At 39.4% G+C, this 27967-nt stretch overlaps 1 protein-coding gene across 6 annotated transcripts in view; it reads right to left on the reverse strand.

The window, feature by feature from the left end:
* utrn (utrophin) overlaps positions 1-27967 on the reverse strand; it is a 175129-nt gene that overhangs the window by 43526 nt on the left and 103636 nt on the right. For all 6 annotated transcript variants that reach the window (XM_077509932.1, XM_077509935.1, XM_077509933.1 and 3 more), the window contains 7 exons: positions 22901-23073; positions 20956-21112; positions 8167-8296; positions 5030-5298; positions 3380-3526; positions 1677-1755; positions 197-257 (listed from right to left, as the gene is read on the reverse strand). In XM_077509932.1, coding sequence (XP_077366058.1) covers positions 197-257; positions 1677-1755; positions 3380-3526; positions 5030-5298; positions 8167-8296; positions 20956-21112; positions 22901-23073 — 1016 coding nt within the window. The remainder of the gene's footprint in view (positions 1-196; positions 258-1676; positions 1756-3379; positions 3527-5029; positions 5299-8166; positions 8297-20955; positions 21113-22900; positions 23074-27967) is intronic.

Consider the following 27967-nt stretch of genomic DNA (forward strand, 5'->3'; position numbering starts at 1 on the left):
CTAGTCCAAATGGCTTAACTTGCCCCAGTCTGCTCTACTGTAAATCAGTGCAATTTCCTGAAACAAAAACAAAAAAAAGAATGTAGGTTGTAAATGTAGGTCAGTGCTTCTGATGGGCTTCGCTGCATCTGACCACCAACCACTGAGCAGAGCAACTATTTTAAGAACGACGTCACACATTTTTCTGGACACTTACTTGATATAATATGGAACTTTATTTTGAGAAACCGCCCGTTGCCAGGGGAGCTGCACAGAAGCTACGGACAGAAAGAAAGATCACACTGAGAGACTCCAGTCAAAAATACAAACACTGTTTTAACAGACACCATTACCCAGCAGGATAATAAGTATAAGTTTGACCTGAAAAACTTGTGCGAGGAACAACGCCGCCATGCATGAAATAGAGTGGAAGCGGGGAGGAAATGAAAAAAAAAAAAAGGAGTGTATGAAATATGGGTGGCGGACCCGTATAACCGAGGCGACTAATGCACGCAGAAACGTCTCAAATATCCGAAGCTGCATTAAGACCATTAGCAGTGAAACGTGCGCTTGGCTGATTCCCACGATCCCTCCTCCGTCAAAGGCGTCGGCGAGCACACGGAAGGATGAAAAGACATAAAAAAAAGAGATTGGGAGATAAGAGCAGGGCTTTATTGATCCCGGAGGGAAAATTATGCTACCAGTGTAATGAGTGCCAGTGTGCGATGATAGACGCGATAGTGTCGTCTTGCCGAGGAGATGCCGGACAAAAACTCAAGGACATAAAAATATGCATTAGAAAATGGAATTTGTTGTTGTATTTCTCTTTTTGACGTATACCCTTAAAATAACGTTGGACCTATACCGTATTAAAAACAAAGCCAAAAAACATATGCGATTTAATTTTGTGACAGATATTTCATTATGTAATTTTCTTGTGAAAAGAGATTATTTTTCTCTACATAAATTAAAGTAATAAAATAAAAAGCATGCACTTCTCTATGAAATACAAAAAATAAAAAATAATTTGGTTATCTTTGTTTTTAACTCATTTGCTCCCAAAGACGTATTTATACGGTTTTATGTTTTCTTATGCTATAGAGCATACAGAAGGCTTTGATGCAGCCTCTGAACTGAAGCGAATGCTTGAAGCAATGGTAGTTATTACAAAAACGGCCAGCAGAGTATAAGATCAACCAGGGCCATGTTTCAAAAGGCTCGTTTGTGAATAATGATGAAACTTGGCTATATTCTAATGCTAATTGCTGAAAAACAGAAACAGATAGAAACATACTTTTTTTTCCCCCGATGAAAGAAGAGATTCTAATCTTTCTTTTGGTAGGTTCCATGTTTTTATAGCAATAGAACACAATATTCTGTGGGCCTTGCAAAATTAGTCAAAATCCAGGAAAACAGCTTGGCTGCGAGTGAATGAGTTAAGACTTTTTCCGCAAAAAAATATTTACATTTAAGATGCGTTGCAACTCTTTAGCCAATGGCTAAAATGGCGCTGCATTTTCATCAGTTACATTTAGCAACCCCAGTGTACTTATAGACTACACCAATAGTCTTTAAATGATCTTTTACATGATGGCAGTGTTATCGGGAAATGCTCCCAAAAGTCTAAGAGGAAAATTAGTGGAAATATAAAGATGCAAAACATGATAGGTGAACTCAAAGTGTGCAATGCTACTCACTGGATAAGAAATGCTGAGAGGAGGGGCCAAAGTCTCGGTGGGCGTCCTGGAGGAGCTTCAATCTGTCCTCCACTGCCACCTGCAAAAAGAGGTGTAGATTTTTTTTCACAGAAATGTTAATTTCACATGTTGAGTTGTGTACAGTCGACACCCCACTCGCAAAAGCATTATTGGAATGCATTGTTGGGGGGGGGGGGGGGGGGGGGGGGGGTGATCAAACCCAAACAATTATTTAAAAAAAAAAAAAAAAAAACGCTAATAAACATTCATGTAATGTAAAAAAAAAATTATAATAATCTTGAAAAAAATAAATAAATATTAAAAAAAAAAGAAAAAAAAATCCCTTGCTAACTTGCTAACACATAATGGAATACACCATCGACGTGCTAATAATTAGCATTGATAGCTGCGATAGCTGTTATGACCCTTTGGGCAACAGATATTTGAACACAAATGGTGAAGCAACACATGTAGACAGGCATATATTCTTCATCCTCTCCGAAAACGACTAATATGAACATTTTTGGAATGAATCCATCCATCCATCCATTTTCTTGACCGCTTATTCCTCACAAGGGTCGCGGGGGCTGCTGGCGCCTATCTCAGCTGGCTCTGGGCAGTAGGCGGGGGACACCCTGGACTGGTTGCCAACCAATCGCAGGGCACACAGAGACGAACAACCATCCACACTCACACCTAGGGACAATTCGGAGCGCCCAGTTAACCTGCCATGCATGTCTTTGGAATGTGGGAGGAGACCGGAGTACCCGGAGAAGACCCACGCGGGCACGGGGAGAACATGCAAACTCCACCCAGGAAGGTCCGAGCCTGGACTCGAACCGGAGGGAATGAATCCCTCACAATAAAAGTTCACTGTGTTCTTGTTAACTCATTCACCCCCAACCATTTTCACTGAAGCAATCCCTTTACTGGATTTTGACTGTTTTTGCAAGGCCCACAGAGTATTGTGTTCCATTGCTATAAAACATGGAATCTACCAAAAAAAAAATAGCATCTCATCTTTTATTAAAAAAATTATTAATTAAATTTCCATCTGTTTCAGTTTTGCAGCAATTAGCAGTAGAATATAGCTAAGTGTCATTAGAAATCTGTTTAAAACAGTGGGGAAAAGAGTTTTTTTGCCAGATGGCCCTGTTTGATCTCTTATACTCTGCTGCCACCTGCTGACTGATTTTGTAATAACTACCATTGCTTCAAGCGTTTTCTTCAGTTCAGAGGCTGCATCAAAGCCTTCTGAATGCTCTAGCCTTAAAAAAACAAAACAAAAAAAAAAAACAAAAAAAAAAACAACGTATAAATACGTCTTTGGGAGCAAATGAGTTAATATGTGTTGACTGCAATTAAACACTTGTATGCATAACTCTATTGATTTTTAATCACACTGATGCAAGATGGCCACAGTAGCCAAGGTCAAATCGGTACATGCTGAAATGCATTGATAGTACAGTGGAAGCTTTTTGCATGCCCTAGTTATCGTATTATTCGGTTTTCACCAATTTTTTTCTTGATGCGTATGACTGGTATGTATGAAAACACCCTGCGATTACACACAAGCAGAACTGTGTTCTTGGAATAAAGGTGAAACAATGGATGAGTAAACAAAGACGAGACAAGTATAAATAAAATGCTTCAGAAGTAACAAAGCATGACGCAAAAAAAAAAAAAAAGAGTCTGTGCTGTACCTGCAGCAGCTTCCACCTCATGTTGAGCTGATCCAGCTGCCTGGAGGCGGTGGAGGACAGCTGGATGTCCAGTGGAGTCAGCTCTGCAGAAAGCTCATTTACTATCTGGACATCCTGACGCAGCGGGCTGATCTCTTCTCGGAATACCTAAAAAAAAAGATTGGAAATGCTGTACTGTAACTCAGGGGTGTCCAAACTTTTTCATTTGAGGGCCACATACAGAAAATCAGAAGGACGCAAGGGCCACATAATGTTATGAAGAGAAATTGTGTTTAGTCCTAAAAATTGTACAAATAATTTATTTGGGCTTTTGCATATTTAGAAAAATGCTACAGTATATAAACCAATTTATTTGTAATATGGCAGTAGGGTTATTATAGTTTTGGAATTTTTCATTTTAGTTAGTTTTTAGTTTTCAAGGTGGTTCTGTTAGATTTTATTAGTTTAATTTTTTTTTTTTAAATGCTTAGTTTTAGTTTAGTTTGTTAGTTTCAGTATTAATATTATTATTATTATTATTATTTTTTAAATGTGTATTATTAATATTTAAAAAACACCATGGGAGCAACATCCTCTGAAGGTGCTTTTCTATTGGCTGCTGCTAGATGACGTCACTTCTGTGTGACATACTTTCAAACGTCATTATTCCGGTTTATATCAAAATAGATCTACTAAAAATCACATTTAAAATCATCCCCAAAGGTTCATGCATTAAATTAATTACCAAAGACTAACATGAAGGACATGTTTGCTATAATTATAGTTAGTTTTAGTTAGTTTTGTAAACATAAAATGTAGTTTCAGTTAGTTTTCATTTTTTAAAAAGCATTCGTGTTTTTATTTTATTTTGGTAACAAAATTGTTTTTTGAATTTGTGTTTTTTCGTTAGTTATAGTTAACTAAAATAACCTTTAACTCATTTGCTCCCAATAACGTGTAAATACGTTTTTTTGTTTTAAGTGTCCCAAAGACGTATTTATACGTTTTTTTGTTGTTTTTTTTATGCTAAAGCATACAGAAGGCTTTGATGCAGCCTCTCAACTGTAAAAAAAAAAGGTTGCAGAAATGGTAGTTATTACACAAACGGCCAGCAGGTTGCAGCAGAGCAAAGGAGATCAACCAGGGCCATGTAGAAAAAAACCTGAATCACAATTTTAAATAGATTTGTGAAAACTGATGAAACTTAGCTCTCTTCTAATGCTAATTGCTGCATAACGGAAACGGATAGAAGCATACTTTTTTTCCTGATGAAAGAAGAGACTTTAATCTTTCTTTTGATAGGTTCAATGCTTTTATAGCAATAGAACACAATTTTCTGTGGGCCTTGCAAAATCAGTCAAAATCCAGTAAAACAGCCGGGAGCGAACGGGACTGCTTCTGTGAAAATGGCTGGGAATGAATGAGTTAATAGCACCCGTGTTTTTCGACACACTCTCTTCTTACTTTGACCATCTCCCAAAATTTTTTTTTACATTTTATTTGAACTGAGTCAAATGCCATTTTTAGCATATGTCGCGGGCCACTGAAAAATGGACGGCAGGCCGCAAATGGCCCCCGGGCCGTAGTTTGGACACCCCTGCTGTAACTGGATGGAAACCTACAGTGAGCATGTGCGCTCAAAGAACGCTAAACTCATAGCACCATGCTTACCACGGTCTTGTCGATGTGGTCCTGCAGAGAGTCGATCAGCAGGTCGCCGACAGGCTGCCAGCCGGATTTGGCGTCCTCGGCCCGAGTCAGCCGCAGGTCCAGCTGGTCCATGGAGCTCTGGAGCTCCTGCAATCGCTCGAGGGCTTGCTCCACCTGATTCTGCCAGCCTCCCGCGTGGTCCCCCAGACGCTCCCAGCGCTCCCTCACGTCGCCCGTCTGCTTGCGGATGGCCCGAGCAAGGCCGCGGGCCTTCTGCTCCGGGCTGAGCTCTGGAAGAAATCATGCAAAACGGAAGAAAAGGCAGCATTACTTTGTGGTTTTTGCTTCTATACCCCTGAAATTACGTGCAGCAGTTCTGGTAGATGTGAGTTTGGGGTAAAAGTTGGATAAAAGTTGTTGAATTTCCATATTTTCTTCAATTCCCATCACAAGAGTACAGTTAGAACAGCTGACAGCTCCAAAAATCAATCATCCCAACACTATTCATCCAAAAACTCTCTAACAAAATCAACCACCCGCCAGCCACTGATTTGTTTGTCCATCGATCTATTTTTCTTTCCAATCATACATTTATACGTCCAACCCATAATTGATCGACCCAATGGCAACCCACCTCAGGCCATCCATCCATCCATCCATCCATCCATCCATCCATCCATCCATCCATCATTCCATTCAAGGATCCATTCATCCGTGAATCCAAAATTAAAAAACAACAACAAAGAGCCAGTCGCCAACCGGTCCTGTTGAAAATCTGAGGGTATTATACTCAACAAAAATGACATCTCTACATCTCTGAATCTTTTAGAGAACATGCGAGAAATGACATTTCATTTAAAAAAAAAGGTCAACTTTCAAGGTCAACTAAAACAAAAGGTCAAAGGTTACTAATGTGTCCAGCAATCCACTAAACGATCGCAGATTTGTCATCTAGTAGTTCATGACCTAGTGATGACCCAATAGTTCCTGAGATATAAAGGGTTCAAAGGAAGTCGGCCACGCCCCTTTTGGCCAAAAATGTCCAAATTTGGTGGGCCGTATCTCCCAAACCCCTGCTCCGATTGACCTAAAATTTTAGATTTAATGTTGTGCCATCACTATCAACAAGTACACCGAGTTTCATTGAAATAAAAATCTGCTTGGTTGAAATTTTGTGGTAGGCTATTTAGTTAACGCTTTTTTTTTTTTCAACTCATTCACTCCCAGCCATTTTCACAGAAGCAGTCCCGTTCGCTCCCGACTATTTTTTTTGGATTTTGACTGATTTTGCAAGGCCCACAAAATATTGTGTTGTATTGCTATAAAAGCATAGAACCTTATCAAAAGAAAGATTAACGTCTCTTCTTTCATCAGAAAAAAAAGTATGTTTCAATCTGTTTCCGTTTTGCAGCAATTAGCATTAGAAATTTTTAAAAATTTAAAATTCATAGTAATTGAGCTTTTTTTTCTAGATGGCCCTGGTTGATCTCCTTTGCTCTGCTGCCACCTACTGGCCGTTTGTGTAATAACTACCATTTCTGCAACTGTTCTTTGCAGTTGAAAGGCTGCATCAAAGCCTTCTGTACGCTCTAGCATAAAAAAAAAAAAAAAACACGTATAAATACGTCTTTGGGACACTTAGAACATTAAAAAAAAACGTTATTGGGAGTAAATGAGTTAAGAACAGGCCAGGTGGTACCTGGTGCCCATGTTTCTTTGCAATAAAGACGGACATCCGTTCCAGGAAAGTTGAAAAAAAATTGAACAAACTAATTCCCTTATGAGATGGGGTTTCATAGATCAGACAATTTCTATTAGTGAAGGTGGGGTACTGAATAAAAATGTCAGGATCTGCTTCGCGGTTAAGTCAATTTTGCGGGCAGGGACGTGAAATTAGAATATGTGAGAGGTAGACATGGCAAAAGGATGAAAAAAGATGACAGAGCTGTTCTCAAGTGGAACCCTGAGATGTCAACATGGGCCAAAAGCTGCATCTCTTTCTTCACTTTTGGGTGAAGTTATACCTTTTTATTTCCTCATAGATCCAATGTCAATCTAAAGATTTGTTTTGCTTTCTCACATACATTAACACAAACAATTAGAGGATGCTTAATGGATGAACAATGTGATTGTCTCCAACCGTTTTCCCGAGCTTGAATCCGCTCTCCAGGGTGGTGATTGAATTAGCATCTTTTGTACGCGCCTCTTTAGTCATGCAGACAACAATCAAAAGTTAATCAATGTCACAGACGAAGCCTAGTAAGAGTTGAGGGAACGTACGCAATTAAGTGCATATCACGGTGTCACATCCCGACTACTTTTATTAAACACCAAGCATACTCTGATCTAAATTAATCTTTTTATCTATTTATAAAGCCAGACGATACTTTGATAGCGGTGGCAGCGATCACAGTGATGTCTGCTCTGAAGTCGAGCCACGCCCCCATCTCGCCCTCATCGCACTTTAATTATTAAAGAGGATCGTTTGAAGGCAAATGCGATGACTCGACAAAATCCGAGTAATTAAAGAGTGGTAGCTTAACGAGTTGATGCATTTTTAATTTTAGGGTGGGGCCTAACGCAGACATATTACCATCAGTGGATCGTCTTTCCCAGTAAACCATAACTACAAAGTGGATTTTTCACAGGTGCATTCTCGGGACGTAACGATATCCAAACATCATGATACGATATCATCACGATATGAAGCTCACGATACGATAATTATCACGATATTGTGGGGAGGCCGGCGATATTTAAAAAAGGTCACAATATTGTAAAAAGAATGAGGTCGCACTAAAAAAACAAAAAAAAGCACAATATTGTTCTTTTGTACATTACATCAATGTGTCATTATTATTGTTATATTGAATTATATTACGTTCCCCATTTTCTGACAATTAATGTAGATTTAAAACATAGAAGGGCCACAACATCCCTAATGAAAATTAAATTGCACTAAAAAAAACTAGCCACCAGAGGGTGCTAGAACTGCACGAATGCAAATAAACCTGACTTTTTTTTTTTTTTTTTTTTTACAGATTTGTTGCATTTAAATATCGTGAACATGACGACGACGATATTGTGGCGGTTTTAATATCACGATATCACGATATTGCTATTATCGTTACATCCCTAGCGCCTTCCCTAGTACCAACCTGTCTTGGGCTGCAGGTTCTTGCGCGGTTCTCCCGGACCTTCAATGGGCTGCTCAGCCAGAAACATGCGAGCTTGCTCCAAGGTGCTGATCACCAGCTGCTCGCGTTCTCTCAGTTCCGACTGCAGCATCTACAAAAGAGGAACACATTTAACGGCGTTAAAGGATTTCCATCAAAAACGACTAATCACTGTTGTTTTTATGAGTCTAATGAAAGCAGGTGAGTGGAGGAGTTTAATGAGGCGCTATAAAAAGACGATGTTGCCCTGCTATATTGTGGTTAATTATTCGCGCCACTGCTCCATCACAGATTTTTAAGCAATCATTGTTTTATGGGCTTTTACAGTATACAGGCAACTACAAATTTTTTGTTGTGTGCCTTTGGTGTAGTACCACTACATGCCGGGCAGCACTGAGGTCTATTGGGGAAAATAGCAGCATAATTTACAACAAGAAAATGCAAAGCAGCTCTCCAAAACGCAGACTAACTTTACAACTTTACACCAGGCTAAGCCCCACCTTTTAAAGCCACACACATGCAAAGTCACAGATCATGCTGTGTAGACAGTGAGAATGGCGAGTTGGCAACCACAAGTGGAAAAAAAAAAACATTAACACCTGCAATCTTTATCAGATTAGGGGAATAATCGATTGGATAATCGCTATTAAAATCCATTCTAAAAAATATTTGACCGAGCACTGACATTATGAGTTATCAGTCCAAATTCTTGTCGATCAAGATTTTTATTTTTTTTAATATGTATATATATTTTTATTCGATTTTGCAATGTATTCAGCATTAAAAACTGCCAGAACAAAGCCATCAAACTCCCAAAGTTTCGGCACCAGTTGTAAAGTTCTGATGGGACTTTGACCAGTTCTTTTATCTTGAATGCTCGCTTTACTAATTATAACAACCAGGAGACTGCATATTCTCAGGTGAACTATTTACTGGATACCAGCAAGATCGAGTACACAGCTGTGGAACCTTTTCTGCTGAATGCGGAAGAAGGTGTAATCTATTCAAAATGGTCTCAACTCTTATTCTGTCTTGGCCACCCATTTACATGGAGGGCGGTTCAGCCTAGCCCATGTGAAAATGTGTGACCTGATGGTCTGAACTGGTTTCAACTGGGTAAGTGTACCAGAATACAGATAGATAGGAAGGTGCCATGCCAGGAAAGGTCACAGCGACACAACTGACTAGCTTAAGTCACCTATCTAATCTAATAAGCCATACTTAAAATTAGGGATGTTCGATACCACTTTTTTTCAGATCGATACCGATACTCAGACCCTCAGTACTCACTGATACCTATACCAACTGCCGATACCAGTAGTACATTTTGACAAATAAAAAAAAAAAACACTAAAAGATATTTTGAAACAAATATATTTCCTTTAATTTTGACAAAAAAAACAGCATAGTCACTCTTCAATAGTCTTAACGCTCAAAATAAAACACAAAAAATGCTCTTTTAGTTTAAGATGCACAATTTTGAAGTATGTCCAAACCGGTGAAGTTTTGGTGAAAAACTGCTGCAAGCTAGCTAGCGCCAGCTACAGGCAAGGAGGACTCACTTAACGTCTTCCCCCTCTGCCATCGGTCGCTTGTACTCGTCTGCGTCACGAGTACTCGAGTACTTGAAAAAAGGCCGGTATCGGGCCGATACCGATACCTGGTATCGGTACTCGCCCATCCCTCCTTAAAATAATAATGATACTAATAAATCGCTTGAGGCCTTTATTAAAAAAAAATAGCTGGGTCAGAAAAGTTGCTAAAGTTAGCCACAATGTTGCAAAGTCGGCATAGCTTGTACCGCCCACATGTGCACGTCAAAATAAGAACTAACGTAAAACATAAAATTGTATTCAGATTTAATAAAGGGACAGTAAGTGTAACGCAGGTTTCGCTTTATCGCGGATTGCCACCTGTTGCAGGGTCTGTCTAAAACACAGAGGAGAAAGTTCGCCAAGGCAAGTTGAAACTCCAAAACGTGAGGCTGAATTTGCGAGCAGGACGGCTGATTAATGAGCTCCTTAACGCATTCCCCCTGCATATGTGACTCCTGTCTGCCGATCTGGCCGCCGCTCGTGAACTCGGCGTGAACCGCGGCCAGATTTCATCACATCACGGAAGAGGTGCTCGGAAATGAACTCGCGGGGGCTCGGCCAAGCGCGGCAGATGTTTACTTTTCTTGCGCTTGATGGTGATGACCAACAAACGCTTTCGACGGCTAATTAAGCTCCTGCCGCGCTGCAGTAGTTTTGACTCTGCCGATCCGTTGCTTGTTAAAAGGTACGGGGGGGTCGAAGCGGATATTTCCACGGGGGGTGGTGGTGTTATATTAGCCAAGTGATCTGGAGAAGAAAGTGAATCGTTTTCTGGCCGGGCAGTAGAAGCCCTGCAGGAGTGGTCATTAGAGAGTCGGCCAACAGATCACATATCAAACTCATCCCTTAGACCAGGCAAAGTCTGCTACAGTCTTTAATTTAGCCAGCCAAGCATTTACATGATCAAGAGTCCTGTAATTTGTCATATTCAATTATCAATTTTTTCCCTAAATTGGTTAATTAACTCATTTGCTCCCAAAAACGTATAAACACGTTTTATTTTAAATGTTTTTAGTGTCCCAAAGACGTATTTATACGTTTTTATGTTGTTTTTTTTAATTTTTTTTTTATGCTAGAGCATAAAGAAGGCTTCGATGCAGACTCTCAACTGCAGTGAACGGGTGGAAAATTGTAGTAATTACAAAAACGGCCAGGAGGCGGAACACAACCTGCGCTACCTTTAACGCCATCATGTGTCAAGCTAAAGGATCATCTGCGGTCAAAATTGTTAAGTGCGATTAATCTGCGTTAATACATGATTAACGCGATAATTTTTTATGATTAATTAATTAGTTAGCGCTTCAACTTTGACAGCCCTAGTCAAATATATAATTACAAATGACCTGATTACAAGAGTGCGAGAGCAAGAGCGCTAATAGCGTTAATGAGTTAAATTACTTCTCAAGTTAATTTAAGCAATTTAACTTGGTTAATGAGGATTAAAAATAGCAGATCACGTGGGACAGACCATTAGAATCCATTATAAAAAAAATAGGAACTTATTTTGATCATATTTGTAGATATTTCCGCCCGACAGGCCAGTCCCTACATTAACTCATTCACTCCCAACCATTTTCACTTAAGTGTTTTCCTGGATTTTGACTGATTTTTCAAGGCCCGCGAAATATTATGTTCTATTGCTATAAAAATATGGAACATACCAAAAGAGAGATTAGAGTCTCTTCTTTTATCAGGGAAAAATAGTATATTCCTATCAGTTTCCGCTGTGCAGCAATTAGCAATAGAACATAGCTAAGTTGCATCGTTTTTCTCAACTCTGCTTAGAACTGTGGGAAAACTGTGGGAGTTTTAACATGGCCTGGTTGATCTCTTATACTCTGCTGCCACTCAACCATTTTCTGCAGTAGAGAGACTGCATAAAAGCCTTCTCTATGCTCTGGCATAAAAAAACAACAAAAAAAAACGTATAAATACGTCTTTGGGACACTTAAAACATTTAAAATATGAAGTATTTATACGTTTTTGGGAGCTAATGAGTTAATCACAAACGTTTGGCCACCCCTGCTTTATGCACACAAGCATATGGCCTTCAACGATAACAATGATTGGACCAAAGGAGGGACACTCGCTTAACCTTTGCCGACTTGTGATTCTCACAGCCAGAGAGAAGCAGTGGGGGGGGGGGGGGGCTCTATATAACAGTATAATTATTCTCATTTTAATACACGCACGGCCCTGGGGGACTTCATTGCCTATCGGAGTGTGTGATTGCTTTACGAGGAGGCCGTGTAAGTGTGAGACGCTGCCAGGCAGCTTGATTAAATGGGACAACTTTATTTGGTTTACACCACTTTCAGAGTTTTAAAAAATAAGCTCACAAAAAAACAGTGGATTCTTTTTAACTGTAAAATTCTAATTAGAGTTCAGAATTCACACACAAAAAAAAATCAACACTCATAAGCCCCCCCCCCCCAAACATTATTTTTTGTAACTCTTTTACTGCCACGCGTTATCAACGAAAAACACCCACAGTGCCAAACGAGGGTAATATATGCAGTTTATAAGTTTAGCAAAGATTTACTTGAAATTAATTTATTTTGAAAATATTACAATTGTTTTTTTGTTTTGATTTAAGGCTAGTAATGTGTATAAAGTGTGTAAATTAAAAAAAAAAAAAAAAAAGTAGTGGTTAGGTATTTTGTTAGGGACCCTAACCACGTGCTGTGGCGTTTTAAAACCTCAAGTTTGGAAAATTTGGAAGATTGTAGTTTTTATATGTAAAACGGAACTACAAAATGACGGCATTTCCGGTAAAAATATATATAAAAATAAATAAATAATAAAATAAAATAAATAAATAAATAAATAAATAAATGATGATAACTTCCGGTTCAACAAATCCAACTTCCGGTTTAGAAGAGGATCACTTCCTGTTGCAAAAATTGGAATTGTAGTTTTTGAAAGTAAAAATTGGACTACAAAAATACGTCACTTCCTGTCCAAATAGTATAACTTCCGGTGTGAACAGAATATTGTGTGCTTTTACTACACATAGGGGGGTACCAAATGAAAAATTGCATTCCATTCTATTATTAGAAAAAAAAAAAGTATGTTTATTCCTTATTCTGTTCTTTAGTAATAATTTAAAAATAGGTCATTTGAGCGACATTGTGCGAAAACTGAAAAGGAGAAAACACGATTTTTGTGAAAAGAGACACTTTCTCCACAGCAGTGACTTTGACACGAACATTTTTTGTTTAGCGACACTCTGAGAGTTAGCTTTAATGTGACAAACTTTAATGTGATCATTCATGTCATCCTTGAAAACGTTCATCAGATTTCATCAGATTGCGTCACGTTTCATTGCAATTCCATACGCCGGCAGCCCATTGAAAAGAGAGACAATGCTGCCATCTGCTGGCCATAGTTAGTGGATGTTTTTGATTCCACAACCTATTGACCAGGCAGCGCTGCACTCAGACGTTGCACTTCCCATTGATTAAAAAAACAAAAAACAAAAACAAAAACAAAAAAACGTAGATGACATAATTTAATGTCTACTAATCGTTATTAAACGTTTTTGGCGGTCAAAGAGTTAATAAAAATAAGAAGAATAAACTATTGTATTATTTCTGAGGTGAATCAGGGTGCACATGCCTGCAGATCTTCCGTGTACACGTCTTTATGTTAACAAATATCGTCTTCTGTGAAAATAAGACGTGAAGACAAAAGCAAAGAATAGCTCAGCGGTAGTGTGGGAATTTAAATCCCCTCCACCTGTGTCAAAACGTGTCGTCTTTTGTTCCCATTTCCCGCGCAACACGTTCACTCAAGGCAGCCCAAGTTCACGGAGACTGCGAGCAAGTGAACAAATGTGGGCCTCGAGGGGGGGGGGGGACCGAACAAATGAAATGGCCAGGCCTGCTAATAAATGATTTTTGCTCCGTCGCCCTGATCCTCCGGCTCCCGGGCAGGAAGCGTAGTGGGCAGATAGCGAGCGAGATAAATAGAGGGCAACTTCCAAGACAGGCAGGAAGAGTGTGAAGAGGCCAAAGAGGTTTTTGGGAGGATAGGAAAAGAAATGAGGGGGAGATAAGGTGTTAAGGATGGCTCACTCGAAGATTCATTGGATTAGTTCGCTCCATTTCGGAACGGCCGCATTCCAGTGGTGCTATGTGGATATTACCGTAGATTGTTTTGTCCAATCAGATTTCAAATTCATTCTCAGAGTCAGAACGCTAACCCTGGATGACATTAGCATTGGTACATCTTCTGATTGGTTAGTCACAGCAAAACAGTTCAACTATGTCAGCTACTCCGGTTAGGATGATAAATAGAAGGTGGCAGTAAAGCACCAAATGTATTTGCTAACTGGCAAAAGAAAATAGAAGATGAAATGGACGAAGAAAAAGAAGAAACAGAAGAGCTGTCATGTCATGGCAACTAATGTGCGACTTGTGTCTCCACAGCAAGATCACTAGCTTAGCATTAGCCACAACAATTTCCAAGTTTTCTGTTTACATTTTCTGTCATGTTCAGATATGTTTGGAGTATGTTTAGAAAATGCGCGTGAATGAGTTTGAGCTCATTTTAACTCATTCAGTGCCATTGACGGCTATACACGTCAAAGTAGCATAACCTAAAAAGATTATTGTGTTGTTTAAATTTATACATTTGCACCTGTTTTACATTTTAAAATAACTAATTTCATATATTTTTTTCATCCAAAAAGAAATTACATAAATATAGTGTTTCAATTAATTTTATTTGTCTTAATATTTTTTGTTTTTTGTTTTTTATATTTAAAAATTTTCTTGTTTTGTACCAAAAAATAAAAAATATTGCCCTACTGCACACCGCATATGCTGCACTCCAACTTTCACGTTTTTGCTAACATAAATAAATATATATTATTATAAATTATGTTTGGTCCAAAACTTAATTATAGTGTTTCTATTTTTTTTTTAAATTTGGTCCTAATATTTTGAAACGCTTAAACATTTTCTTGTTTTGTGCCAAAACATAACGCTGGTCGTGATTTCATCTATTGCCAAAGTAATCATGATTATTATTATTTTTTCCCATAATCGAGCAGCCCTACGTCAAAGATCCATTTTTACTGGGCTTGCAGTGAATGGCCTTAGCCCCTGATGCTAGCTCGCTAGCTAGCTAGCTAGTTTAAGTGTGTTTAAAGCGGACTTAAAGTAGAGGGGTTAATGTTTTTACATGGTCTCTCTGGATTTATTTTCAATAACAAACTTAAATTTCACTAATGTAAAAAAAAAAAAAAAAAAGTATTAAATACATTTGGAGCCAACATGCTTTTCATTTCGCTGACAAATCCCATCTGGCCAGGAAAAGATAAGACACGGCTGGCTATGTTTAAGATAAAAGGCTGCTCTCCTTTTGAGCACTTATCACAATTGGACTCAGCATGTGTGCTTTAAGTACAAAGAAAAGTGACTTTTAGTGATGATGACCTTGGTCGACATTGTGCATTGTGGCCAACTGAGTGATTGAGGCTGCGTGATGTTTGCTCGTGTGGCCAAAGGTGCACGCAGCAAAGCCTTATCACCAAACGCCGACGGCCACTTCTATCTCGTCCCTGCTACGACACAATAAGCACAGCTGAACCCCTCGTTTTCCTTCAGGAGGGTCACAGTGAGCATCAAAATAGGAAGGGGGAAAAAATAGCTGAGCTGCATTGAAGAGCAACTTTGCAAACATGGCGTCTTTTGTCGTAATATGAATACTTTTTGTGTGTGTTTTTTGTAATATTGTGCCTTTGTTCTTGTAAACTGTCTTTTTTTTCTTATACTGTATGCAACTTCTTTTTTTTTGTTTTTTTATTTGATAATGTTGAGATGTTTCCCATAATGTTACAACTTTATCGTTTTGGAATTTAAAACAAACAATTTTGTAAGGTTTTGCTTTCAATGTTTTAACATTATTCCCAGAAATTACAAATGTTAGTCATGTGATAATGTTTCATTTTAAATTTTCTATCTATTGGCATAAATTTGTCTGATATTGTTGACCCCCCCACCCCACCCTCCTTGTAATATTAGCTATAAACGTGGCTATACATTAGCTATCATTTTGGTTTTTTCCCTCACAATATTTTGACTTTATTCATGTATGATTTATTGTTGTTTTCCTTCTAAACTTTGTTCTTGGAATTACCTGTTTTTTCCTCTTAAATATTACAACCAAAAATTTCCGACTATACCACATTTAAATGATAGTTCCCACACAGTTTTCACCCTTCTAAACATTTTGTAAATTTAATAAGAAAAATAGCAGCATAAATAAAGAATTTTATGGGGTACTCACCATCAAAAATAGTATCCAAACTTACGAAATATTGAGGTACAACCCGAGGTAAAACCCGCAATGTATAAGTGCAATAGAGTGAATTCGCAAAAAGTGAAGAAAAAAAAAAAAGAATAAATAAATAAATGGAATACTTTTACAATTGTAGTGATCTGGCTGTGTTGTGTTGTGTTTATTTGTGTGCATGTGTTCAATTCTTGTTTGCCATCTATTAAGGATGCAAATGGCGGCAATTAATCAGTCTGGCATCATTATAATAAATTCGAGTAGCTAATTACCAAACTTTCAAAAGGCGAGCTCACAGAGCAACTTTCAACCAACGTAATTATGACTTTTGGTGACGCTTGGGCGCGAAAAGCGGCGGTCAAGAGGTTTTCAAATGACCAGCGAAAAGCCAACTGTTAGCGAGCGATAAGAGGCATTAAAAAAAAAAACGGACTGCACGAAGCACCGCTTTTAATGAGCCTGGTAATGACGACGGCCTTTTAGCGACTAATTGAAAGGATGATGATGAATAATTGCTGTTATGGACGATTTGAAAAGGAGAAACACTTGAAAAGTTTGCCCACTTTTGCTCATCTCACATGTTTAATAAGTGCAACTTTTTTTCGGCGTCTTTTGCTGTTTGCTGGCTGTCATTCTCGCACCAGTGCTCAGAGTTCCTGTTCTTTTAATAACCGCCACAGCCGTTGCTCGCCGACGAGTTAAGTGGCTTAGTACTTTTATCACAAAAGATTCCAGAAAAAAAAAAAAAAGAGAAAAAAAAAAATATTTTTTTTTTTTACACATTTTCCCATGTATAACATTTTTTATGGGGGTTTTACAGTTTACAGGCAAGTCAGAAATCAATAGAGTAAGTCTACTGGAGGACATGCAGCATTATTAACACATTCAAACCCAAAAACGTGTAAATACGTTTTTAATTCTTTGTCCTTTACTCCCAAAAACGTGTTCTTTTGTTGTTGTTTTTTTTATGCAAGAACATACACGAGGCTTTGAAGCAGCTTCTGACATGAAGAGGTGACTTAAAACAATGGTAGTTATTCGAAAAAACGGCCAGCAGGTGGCAGCGGAGTATAAGAGATCAGCCAGGGCCATGTTGCAACAAGCTCTTTTTGACAGTGTTAGAATATATTGATGAAACATAGCGATATCCTAAAACTGCTGCAAAACGGAGGCAGACACAAATATACTTTTTTTTCCTAATGAAAGAAGAGACTCTAATCTTTATTTTGGTAGGTGCCATGTTTTTATAGCAATAAAACACAATATTCTGTTTGCCTTGCAAAATCAGTCAAAAACCAGTAAAACAGCTGGGAGTGAAGGGAGTTGCTTCAATGAAAATGGCTGGGAGTGAATGAGTAAAGAGTGAGAAGAAGAGGCAGAGAAGGTCCCCAACTTGATTATAGTAGTGTTGTTGATGTTCTTTATCCGCAGCAAAAACTGACTAATAATACTGCATCTTACTGAGTCACTTAGTTGGGAAACTCTTCTTTTTATATTATGAATGACTGCATTTTCCTGCCCCCTGGTGGCCAAGGTATACACAAAAGAAGGAACGTAATGTCAATGGGAATTGAAACAAAATCATAATGCATAAACTGTTCAATTATTTATATTTAATTTAATTGTGGTATTTATTGCATGTTTTTATGGCCCCCAAAAGGCAATTCTTTCAGCATAAATAACGATTTCAAAAGGGTCCTCACACTGCCTTCACTCTATTAAGAATACAGCTAAATAAAACAGAGTCCATATCGAGAGTGAAAAAGTGTGCAAAAGGACATAAAAGGAGGGAAGATTGTGTTTTCTTGTCAGTGCTGTGATTCGATTCAAGCGCTGCGTGAAAAGGCCGCCTTTACCAAAATAATCATGCTTCGTTCTGATTGACACTGTTGTTGTGTTTGTTATTGGGGGTTGTCAGTGGTGTACAACGTGTTGCCTCACACTGAGAGCTGTGAAGAAAAAAAGAAAAACAAATCAATGAAACTCCCAAAGTCTCTATTTTTGCCCATTACAAACCCTTTCCTGACATGTACTAAATAACAGTTTGATTGCATATTGTGATTGTTCCAGGTTCTCTTCTTAAGTTTGTTGCGCAAGGACACAACTTTATACTTCTTTGAAAGAAAATTAAATTCAACTTTTAAGGCACATGTTTTTAGCACTGTAAAGCATATAAATTAATAAAGCACTTTACATTTCATAACAAGTGGCATCACAGGTAGCTGGTGGTGGCTAATGCTAATGGCTAACATTGTAAATCATGCCAACCTATATTTAGATCAGAACTTTAGCCCTTTATATCAACCGTCACACTTTGCCATTATTACAGATAATAATTTAGTGGCTATAACATTAAGTGGGCCAAAAGAGAGGTAATACTAACCACATAATTTTTTTGGCACAGGCCAGCAATATTCCTTGAAGACCATTGTGGGGGGTCACCAATTGTGTCTCATAATGTGCTCTTGAAAGTGACTGATGATTCTCTCATGATGTTAAGGTTAAGCAGGTACAAGACATTTATTGTTCTCTGTTGGAAGGTTGCCTGCACGATACGACATACATTGTACGCCTTACAGTCGCTCGCAAAATTAAGTACACCCCACACATCTGTCAATGTTTTAGTAAATGTAGTGCGTGTAAAGCTTATAAAACAGAGTACATTTAGTGTCCAATGGGAAAAAAAGAAAAGAAAAAAAAACCCTCATTATACTATATTCTCCCCTTACCCCACATTTATTAACTCATTCGCTGCCATTGACGGCAAAAGACGTCAAATGATGCATTTTTGCTGGGCTGGCAGTGAATGTGTTAATTGTATCAAAAAAAATTACCAAATATTTTTATATTAAATAAATTAAAAATAAATACACAATAAATATTCTTCTTCTCTTTTGCTTGACATTTATTTTCGTCGCATGTAGCATCACACCCGGACATAAACTGAACATATATACAATCCGTGCGCATGAGATGTGACGTGTGCTGTCGTTGGCGAGCGTATAAACAATGCGACTAGCGCGAGCTCAGCGAGAGTAGAGGCCAGCGTAGTAAAAAGTCTCCCCAGGCCGCCTCATCCATCTGAATGCAATTACACGTCAACAATATCCAGCGCTTGTAATAAATAATTGCAAACGGCTGACAAGCACGAATGAAGACAAACTTACAAACGGGTCAATATTGATTACTTAAGACACAAGAAATGATAGCGTGTGGGACGAGAGGTTGAACTGAACAATGATCCGGAGGGATAAACTGCCGCAGTTGATTATTTAACTGCACTGAAATAAGTTTTATATGCCCGCCGGCGTCTGATTGCCTGCAATAAAACTGCCGATTAATAACCAAGGACACACAAACCGTTGTGTTTATTTTTGTAGGGGAGTGCCCCAAACTGCTATTCATCTTAACGGGACGTGCCTGACGACTAGCCTGATGATGAATAATAACACTGGCGATTATTGCACGGTGATTTACAAGCACGGTATGTTCCTGCGGTTTCAGCAAACAGCGAAGCTGCCTGCTTTTTTTATTGATGAAAGCGACAGAATGGAGGACTCATACAGCGAGCCGATGCTATAGCATAAGGATGTAACGATATCCAAACATCATGATACGATATTATCACGATATGAAGGTCACGATACGATAATTATCATGATATTGTGAGGGCGTTGGCGATATTTAAAAAAGATCACAATATTGTAAAAAAAGAGCTCATCGTAAAAAAAAAGAAAAAAAAAGAAAAAAAAAAGCACATAATTGTGCTTTTGTTCATAACAGCAATGCATATAAACCACCTACAATCTCTAATAACAATATTGAGGCACTTATTTGGTAATGCATGCACACATTGATCGCTTCACAAGCAAATTAGGTTCCCCTTCATCTGACAATTAGCATAGATTTTAAACATAGAAGAGCAAAACATCCCTAATGAAAATTAAATCGCACTAATAAACTAGCCACTAGAGGGTGCTAGATCTGCACAAATGGAAATCAACCTGACTTTTTTTCACAGATGTGTTCCTTTTAAATATTGCGAACATGACGACGGCGATATTGTGGAAGTTTTAATATCACGTGACATCCCTACTACTAGATTTTTCGTTTTATGAGATCTTTTAATCATGCATATCTAAATTTATATCGCGGATTTTTCGCTACATAGCAATAAACACGAGCCAGGAGGAAAAAGTGCTGAGAATGTCCAAAATTTGGGATCATTTCACTTTAAAAAAAAAAGTGCTATGTGTCCACTTCAAAAGCAGAACTGTCTTACAGAACTACAACTCTACGGTAATGTAAACATTACTAGCTAATTTAACAATTTAGCTAATTTAATATAGTCCACCACTGCTATTTGAAAGGAATCGTAACTCTTCGAACAGAAACTCTGCCGCTAACGGGTTAGCCAATTAGCCGCAAAAATAATACCTTCCCCTCACCTGAATATTTAGTTTTGGTATTATCCATAAAGCTTTAAGATATATATATATAAACAACAATACATGGCAGCTACTTCACAGATTTTCCTTTTACACTTACCTTGGCGCCACCTTGTGTCATTTTGCTGCCAATGAACTACATCAAAGTGATTTGAAGAGCTCTATGAAGTGCTTTGGCAACTTCTTGTGGTATCTATAAGCAATTATAAAACTTATCGGGGTAGCGTGAATTTCGTTAATATTTGTGCTATTCTCAGCATGGATCTGTGCACTTCACATGACCCACTTTGACATTTAGACATGTAAAAAGCCAAGAGATTGTTTATTACAAGAGTTGATAAAAGAACGGAACAGAGAAGTGCCAAATATCTGGAAACGACTTAAGAAGATACAAAAGGAAATGATTTCAAGGCACACTGTAAGCCTACCGTGCAGTGATTCTGCTGCTGCAGCAGGGTGGGCACGTCTCCACCGACAGGCATCTGCTTGGCCAGTTCCTCGTCCTGCATGCAGATCCACCTCCACAGCTCCTCCAGGAGGCCCAGCAGACGGGACCAGCGCTCGGCGCTAGCTTCCAGGTGGGCTCTGTCGAGGTGAAGCATCCGTTTAGAAATGTTCGTGACTCGTTTTACAACATCCATTGTTGTAGTCCGTTTCAGAGTCAGATTTAGCCTGAATTACTACACAACGCAAACGAATGTGACTTTTTAGTGGTGCAGTCAGTGTACATCTTTTTTTATTTATTATGTTTACGGAATTGAATGGAATTTACTGTCGTTGGGCATGTCACAAGAACAGAGATAAAAAAAAAAATCATTTAATAGTTACAACAGAGCCGGAAGTCTGAAGGGTCACCAAGTAGCGCCCCATTTGTTCTGGCTTGTGTAGATTTAAAATAATGTAGTTTCTGCATTCATTGTCAATGAATTAATCAGGACTACATTTAATGTATTCACCACAGGCCAAGGCCCATAGAATATTGTGTTCTATTACTATAACAACATGGAACCTATCAAAAGAAAAATTAGAGTCTCTTCTTCTATCAGGAAAAAAAATAATATTTCTATCTGTTTCTGTTTTGCAGCAATTAGCATTAGAATATAGCTAAGTTTCATCATTATTCACAAACCAGTTGAAAACACTGTGGAAAAGAGGTTGTTACAACATGGCCCTCGTTGATCTCTTATACTCTGCTGCCACCTGCTGGCCGTTTTTTTTTTTAAAGTAATAACTACCATTGCTTTAAGTGACCTCTTCAGGTCAGAAGCGGCATCAAAGCCTTCTGTATGCTCTAGCATATAAAAAAAACGTTTAAATACGTTTTTGGAACAATGGCAATATTTAAAATAGAACGTGTTTATACGTTTTTGGGAGCAAATGAATTAAATAAGAAGAGGGAATGTTAATATTTACAGTTACTTGAAACAAGTGACAGGTGCTAAAGAATACTTTCAAGTGTGTTTTAATCACTTTAAATGTGTTGAAAGTGTGTGCATGGAGTATAAAACTAAAATGATGGGACATCTGTTCATTCATTTCTAGTAACAATGTCAGACCCAGCCAGTCAGCCAGTGTACAGGGTTTGCGATTGAGTGTATGCCTGGTCAGAGTTCCATAATAAATGGTAGCAGGAGTGGGAGATTTAGCCTTGAGGCTGCAAGCCAGCTGGAAGTTAAAAATGGCAAACACACAACAGCACTTTGGTCAGTGTACACGTTTTTTAAAGCAGCACATCACACTTGAGTGTAGCTTCCTCCGATTTGGGTGATAAAAGGTGTCACAAGTTGGATGATTGCCTTTTTAGTTTCACTTCCTTCCCGTCTTTGTTCCGCTGCTTCTCCCTACACTCCGTCCCGGTCTCGGAGCATCTCCATCTGGCTCTTGTCAACTTTAATTCCACCTACACTTTCTTCACAGCCCCTCACCAAGAAATATAGTGCATTTTTTTTCGCCTTCCTTTGCTGAGGTCTTATGTGCCTCTCGGCTGCCTCTGGAGGTAATATATATTTCACCGTGGAGCCGCGCGACAGATATGCTGAAACAAAGGTTGTGCGGTATCTGATGGACAATGCCCCCAGACCGCATAAATATTTCACGGCCACGCGAGTCACGCTCGATAAAGAAAAAGGCCATCTGCGTCGTCTTTTATGGACTGAGCTCAGTGGGATGTCTTTGGGGTCATATATTATGAATAACATGCTAAGTGGTGGGGTAATGGAGGATACTGGTCTTTGACTGGGATTCACATTTTTTAAATAATGTAGAGGAGACCTGGACAGGGTTTCCCCCAGTGCTTTATAGGCCTGGCGGGTTTGCTGTGCCCGCGGCCCTAATGACACTATTCAAGATGGACGGATGTTAGCTTTGACTGACCGAATGTTAGCCGATTTGGCCTTGAGGTCGCTCCAGCGTTGGTTCATGTCATCCAGCCTGTGTTGGAGGAACACAGCCTCCTCGGAGCTTCCGAGAGCCTTGACCATTTTGGACTTGTTGCCGTCCACGCTCTTGTAGATGTCATTGTGGGCGTCGATCTCAGCCTGGATGTCCTGCACGGGCACAGACAGACAAGAATTGTAACACGGGAGAAAAGTGACAAACATAATGGTGGATTCCTGTTGAGGGTGCTGTGTTGTTGCACAGGAGGGGGGTGATTTTTTATAGAATGCCCTGGAGACCCTCTTTGACTGTAAAGACCTTCACGTCTCTCCTTTGACACCAAATGTCATCCCGGGAGCAACTCCCTGAGCAACATCAGCCTCCGCACTGCCTTTGCTCTTATCACTGCTGCAGAAAATATCCCACTGTGCTATGTGTGTGTGTTGAGAACAACTTGACAACTTGCCCAACTATAACACATCCACAGTGGGCCCACATTTATTGCGGGGGATGTGTTCTCGAACCATTCACTATAGGTGGCAGTTATCAACATATTTAAACTTATTAAAACAAACTTAAATATAGTAGAACATGCTTATTTACGGAAGCGTAGAGCTGCCAATGTGGAGTAAACATTTTTGGCTGGCGAGTATGTGCGAACATACTCGCAAATACGTTCGAACATAGTCGTAAATACGTTCGAACATAGTCGTAAATACGTTCGAACATAATCGTAAATACGTTCGAACATAGTCGTAAATATGTTCGAACATAGTCGTAAATATGTTCGAACATAGTCGTAAATATGTTCGAACATAGTCGTAAATACGTTCGAACATAGTCGTAAATATGTTCGAACATAGTCGTAAATATGTTCGAACATAGTCGTAAATATGTTCGAACATAGTCGTAAATACGTTAGAACATAGTCGTAAATATGTTCGAACATAGTCGTAAATATGTTCGAACATAGTCGTAAATATGTTCGAACATAGTCGTAAATATGTTCGAACATAGTCGTAAATACGTTAGAACATAGTCGTAAATATGTTCGAACATAGTCGTAAATACGTTCGAACATAGTCGTAAATACGTTCGAACATAATCGTAAATACGTTCGAACATAGTCGTAAATATGTTCGAACATAGTCGTAAATATGTTCGAACATAGTCGTAAATATGTTCGAACATAGTCGTAAATATGTTCGAACATAGTCGTAAATATGTTAGAACATAGTCGTAAATATGTTAGAACAGTCGCAAATACGTTCGAACATAGTCGCAAATACGTTCGAACATAGTCGCAAATACGTTCGAACATAGTCGCAAATACGTTCGAACATACTCGCAAATACGTTCGAACATACTCGCAAATACGTTCGAACATACTCGCAAATACGTTTGAACATACTCGCAAATACGTTAGAACATAGTCGGAAATACGTTCGAACATAGTCGCAAATACGTTCGAAAATACTCGCAAATATGTTTGAACAAACTGAATTTTCCCTGTCGGCGTGGATCTGTCCCGCCAAGCGATTGCTGTGGTACTCAACTGCGCAAGGGTAATACCCCGTTGCATTATGGGAAAGTATGCTAACTTTGTAGCATGTAGCCTACAAGTACGTTCGAACATATTTGCGAGTATGTTTGAACATATTTCAATACGTTCAAACATGTTTGCGAGTATGTTCGAACATATTTGCGAGTATGTTTGAACATATTTCAATACGTTCAAACATGTTTGCGAGTATGTTCGAACATACTCGCCAGCCAAAAATGTTTACTCCACATTGGCAGCTCTACGCAAAACTGACATGAAAACAAGACAAGTAAACAAACACTAAAATATTCAAACAAACCATAGAATTTCGTTGACTAGCTTAATGCTAACATTTAATGCAAAAAGCAATAGACGCAAAGGGAAATTATCATAGATGTTACAGTGATTCACATATCTCAGGTTTTTTTGGGGGGGTGAAAACACATTAAAACCACAAAATGTGATACCTCTTCTTCTTGCTGTTATGTGACAATTCAATCATCATTTTTAGAGCTCAGCGCTGCCTGGCATGTTGTGGCACAACGTGGTACTACACTGGAGGTGATAACTATAAATTTAGGCGTACCTATTTACTGCATACATTAAAAAAATAATTAAATAAAAATGATCACTGAAGAATCTGCAATATACTAGGGGCCGTGAAGTGACTTGTGTAATAGCTGCCTTACATAAGTGCACCACCGGGGTTTTCACGTGTGCGTCTGTGCATTAGCGGGTAGCCGCGGCGCTTCTCCGGCTCCTGTCAAACGTTTTATTTTGGGATGTGTAAAATCGCTCCACTTTTCCCGCCGCCCGCTCTCTGGTGGGACTCTCCCTTCCGTTCGCGCCATTTGAACACTAAATAAAGAAGCCCCGGTAGCATATGGATGGGTTTGTGTAAGTATTACTGCCTGCAGAGGCGAAGCACAGAGACGCAACTGACAGACTTAGTGAGAGAGGGAAAATAGGAACTGCAGCATATAGAGTTAAATATTGAGAGACAAGTTCTCGCCACACAAAAAAAATCCAACACTGCGCATAAAGCATTTTGCGCACCATACGGTGAGCCTACGCTTGGAGTGTTTAAACTTTCAAGCACAACTGTTTATCCAAACCTCATTGCCAGACGTGAGTGTTTTTTTTTTGTTTTTTTTTGGGGGGGGGGGGGGGGGGGTATTCCCTTTGATTACCTACAACATCAAACCACTTAGAAGATAACAAAATCTTGACGTTAAAAGCAGATAAACAGTGGCACGTCCACCCAATGACAGATTGATGCGCTGCCGCTGAGCCAGCCGGTTGTAACAAGTCATTACCCGAGTGCTTCCCCTTCCCTTTTTTAACTTGGGCACTTCGACTACTTACATACACTTACTATAAGAACACATACACACCCTCCGAGAGAGAAAACAGACACTGTGTGGACATTGGTTGAGGATACACTCATTTACAAAAGCTCCTTTTAGAATTCATTTGAGCAACTGAAAGACAGTCAGTGTGCATACGCCAAACAAAATATTAGTGCGGTACAAGGCCCATAACTCACTATGCAACAAAAGCTTGTCTGTCTGCTCGTATTTCACGTTCTATTCGTGGGTGATGGATGCTAATTAATTATATCTGGCGGTTTGGGGGGCCCAAAGCACCATTATTAATTATGGAAAAATACTGGTGTCCTGCAATGCATGCTTGGAATGACAAACGAAAAAAGTGCATCACTATAATACCTAAAACGCAAAAAGCCAGGAGAAAGGTTAATGGTTTGTTCATCGCATAGAGGCAATAATGAGCCATGTTTAGCCGCGGGCTAATTTGCAAGAAACAGTTTGGAGCTCACATTTATCTTAACATGTGACTAATGTAGTACTTATGTTATTTCACTGGTTCGCGGTACAGAATCTTTATTTTCATTCAAAGCATGAAGCAACAATATACATATGTTTGAGTGTCAGGTGCTTAAACTAGTCAGACTTACCAATATTCGTTTCTCATCTATTATCTTTTAATCAAAAGTCGTACTGATCTCAAATCCAAAGTGTTGCAACGCCGCCATCTATCGGGATCTGTTAAGTCATTACAGTGGTTTTTAAACTTGACTATCAGACTATAGATTATAACGTATATATGCCGTTTTTCAACGGGTAGGTGTGGAAGAGGGTCCCGCCTAGCTTGTCATAGTCAAAGTAGTTTTAACCAGTGGAGGATATTTAAACGACTTATTTTAGGGTTCATCTTGGCACGTAGGTCATTTTTCAAATGGGAACAAAAATTTGTCTTTAGTCTTCAATTATGCGCCAACTATGGAGTAAATGGAGTCTAAGTACGTTTAAGTACGCGAGCACTCTCTTTCCCTTTTAATGGCCGCAATTACGATGGGAAGAGTAAAAAACAGTTTTCACAGGTGGTGGCTTAAGGCTGTGGAAGTCGGGTATATAAATACCTGTTCAAAGTTCCTGAGTAGCTCGTGCAAACTGAAGTTTAAACCAATCATTTTGGCGTGTACGCATTGGCTCCTCCCACTCCCTTCAAGCCCATCTACATCCTCTCTTCTTTGCAATAGGTCAGATCAAAGGTCAGAACCTTCATGGATCTGTTGCTGGGAGCCAAGATGGTGAGTCTACCAGTGCGAGCATGCTTCCGAGGGGATCCGGAATCGGTATTAACGGTACGACCGGAGCCGGCGGAGATTTCCAGCAGCCAGGAACGGGACGCTGTGAGCGGCGCGGGGGAGAATCCAACAAATCTTGGAGTGGAAGTCTGCAAATTGGAGATAAGACGTTGGGTGACTTCGGGGATGTATAAACTTCGCCTTCTTGCCTCCACTTGTTTTGGGTTGTTTTGGGCATGAAGCCTTTGAGGGACGTCCGGCCTTGTTCTGGATTACAACTCCAACTCCAAAGGCACATGGAAGTTATCAAGCGCCAAGAGTCACCTCAGTGCCTCCTAATCCCGACCGCCACTTTGTCAAAGAAGGCTTTCTTCTGGCGTTGGAACCCAAAGGCCACGTGTCCATCCGACGGCCCGGCGTCTCCATCTTTCGAGTCCGAGCCTCGCCAGATATGATCTCCTCCAAGAAGACGCCTTGTTCCTCACTGTCCCGATTTTCGCCAAAAGCTTCCCATTCAGATGTTCGCCCCCTCAAGGGGTTCTTGGGGGGTCTTGTCGCGCCGCTGGCTGCCTCAACAGCTCTCCGGCCCACTAGGAGCCCCCTCTCCCGTTTTCACAGCTGTTTATTATTGTAATTTCCCCTTCCCCTCCTCTTCCTCACTCGCTCGCTCTCTCTCTCTCCCACCCCTAAACTAACTTGGACACGCCACACACACGCTTCCTGAGGCCGACCCCTGCCGCCCGCCCGTGCTTTCGAGACCTAAAGTTTGAAGGGCCAAATAAATGAAGTGATGAGTGGGCCACGAGGCCAAATGTGCAAGGGGACCGAGCAAAGGAAATGAAGGGTCTACTCACACTTGAACTTTTAAATCTTGCCAGATGTTTTGGATTGTGGACTATTTCTAATTATTATT

Source organism: Festucalex cinctus, chromosome 21 (genome assembly GCF_051991245.1).
Source record: "Festucalex cinctus isolate MCC-2025b chromosome 21, RoL_Fcin_1.0, whole genome shotgun sequence".
In the NCBI taxonomy this organism is placed as follows: domain Eukaryota; kingdom Metazoa; phylum Chordata; class Actinopteri; order Syngnathiformes; family Syngnathidae; genus Festucalex; species Festucalex cinctus.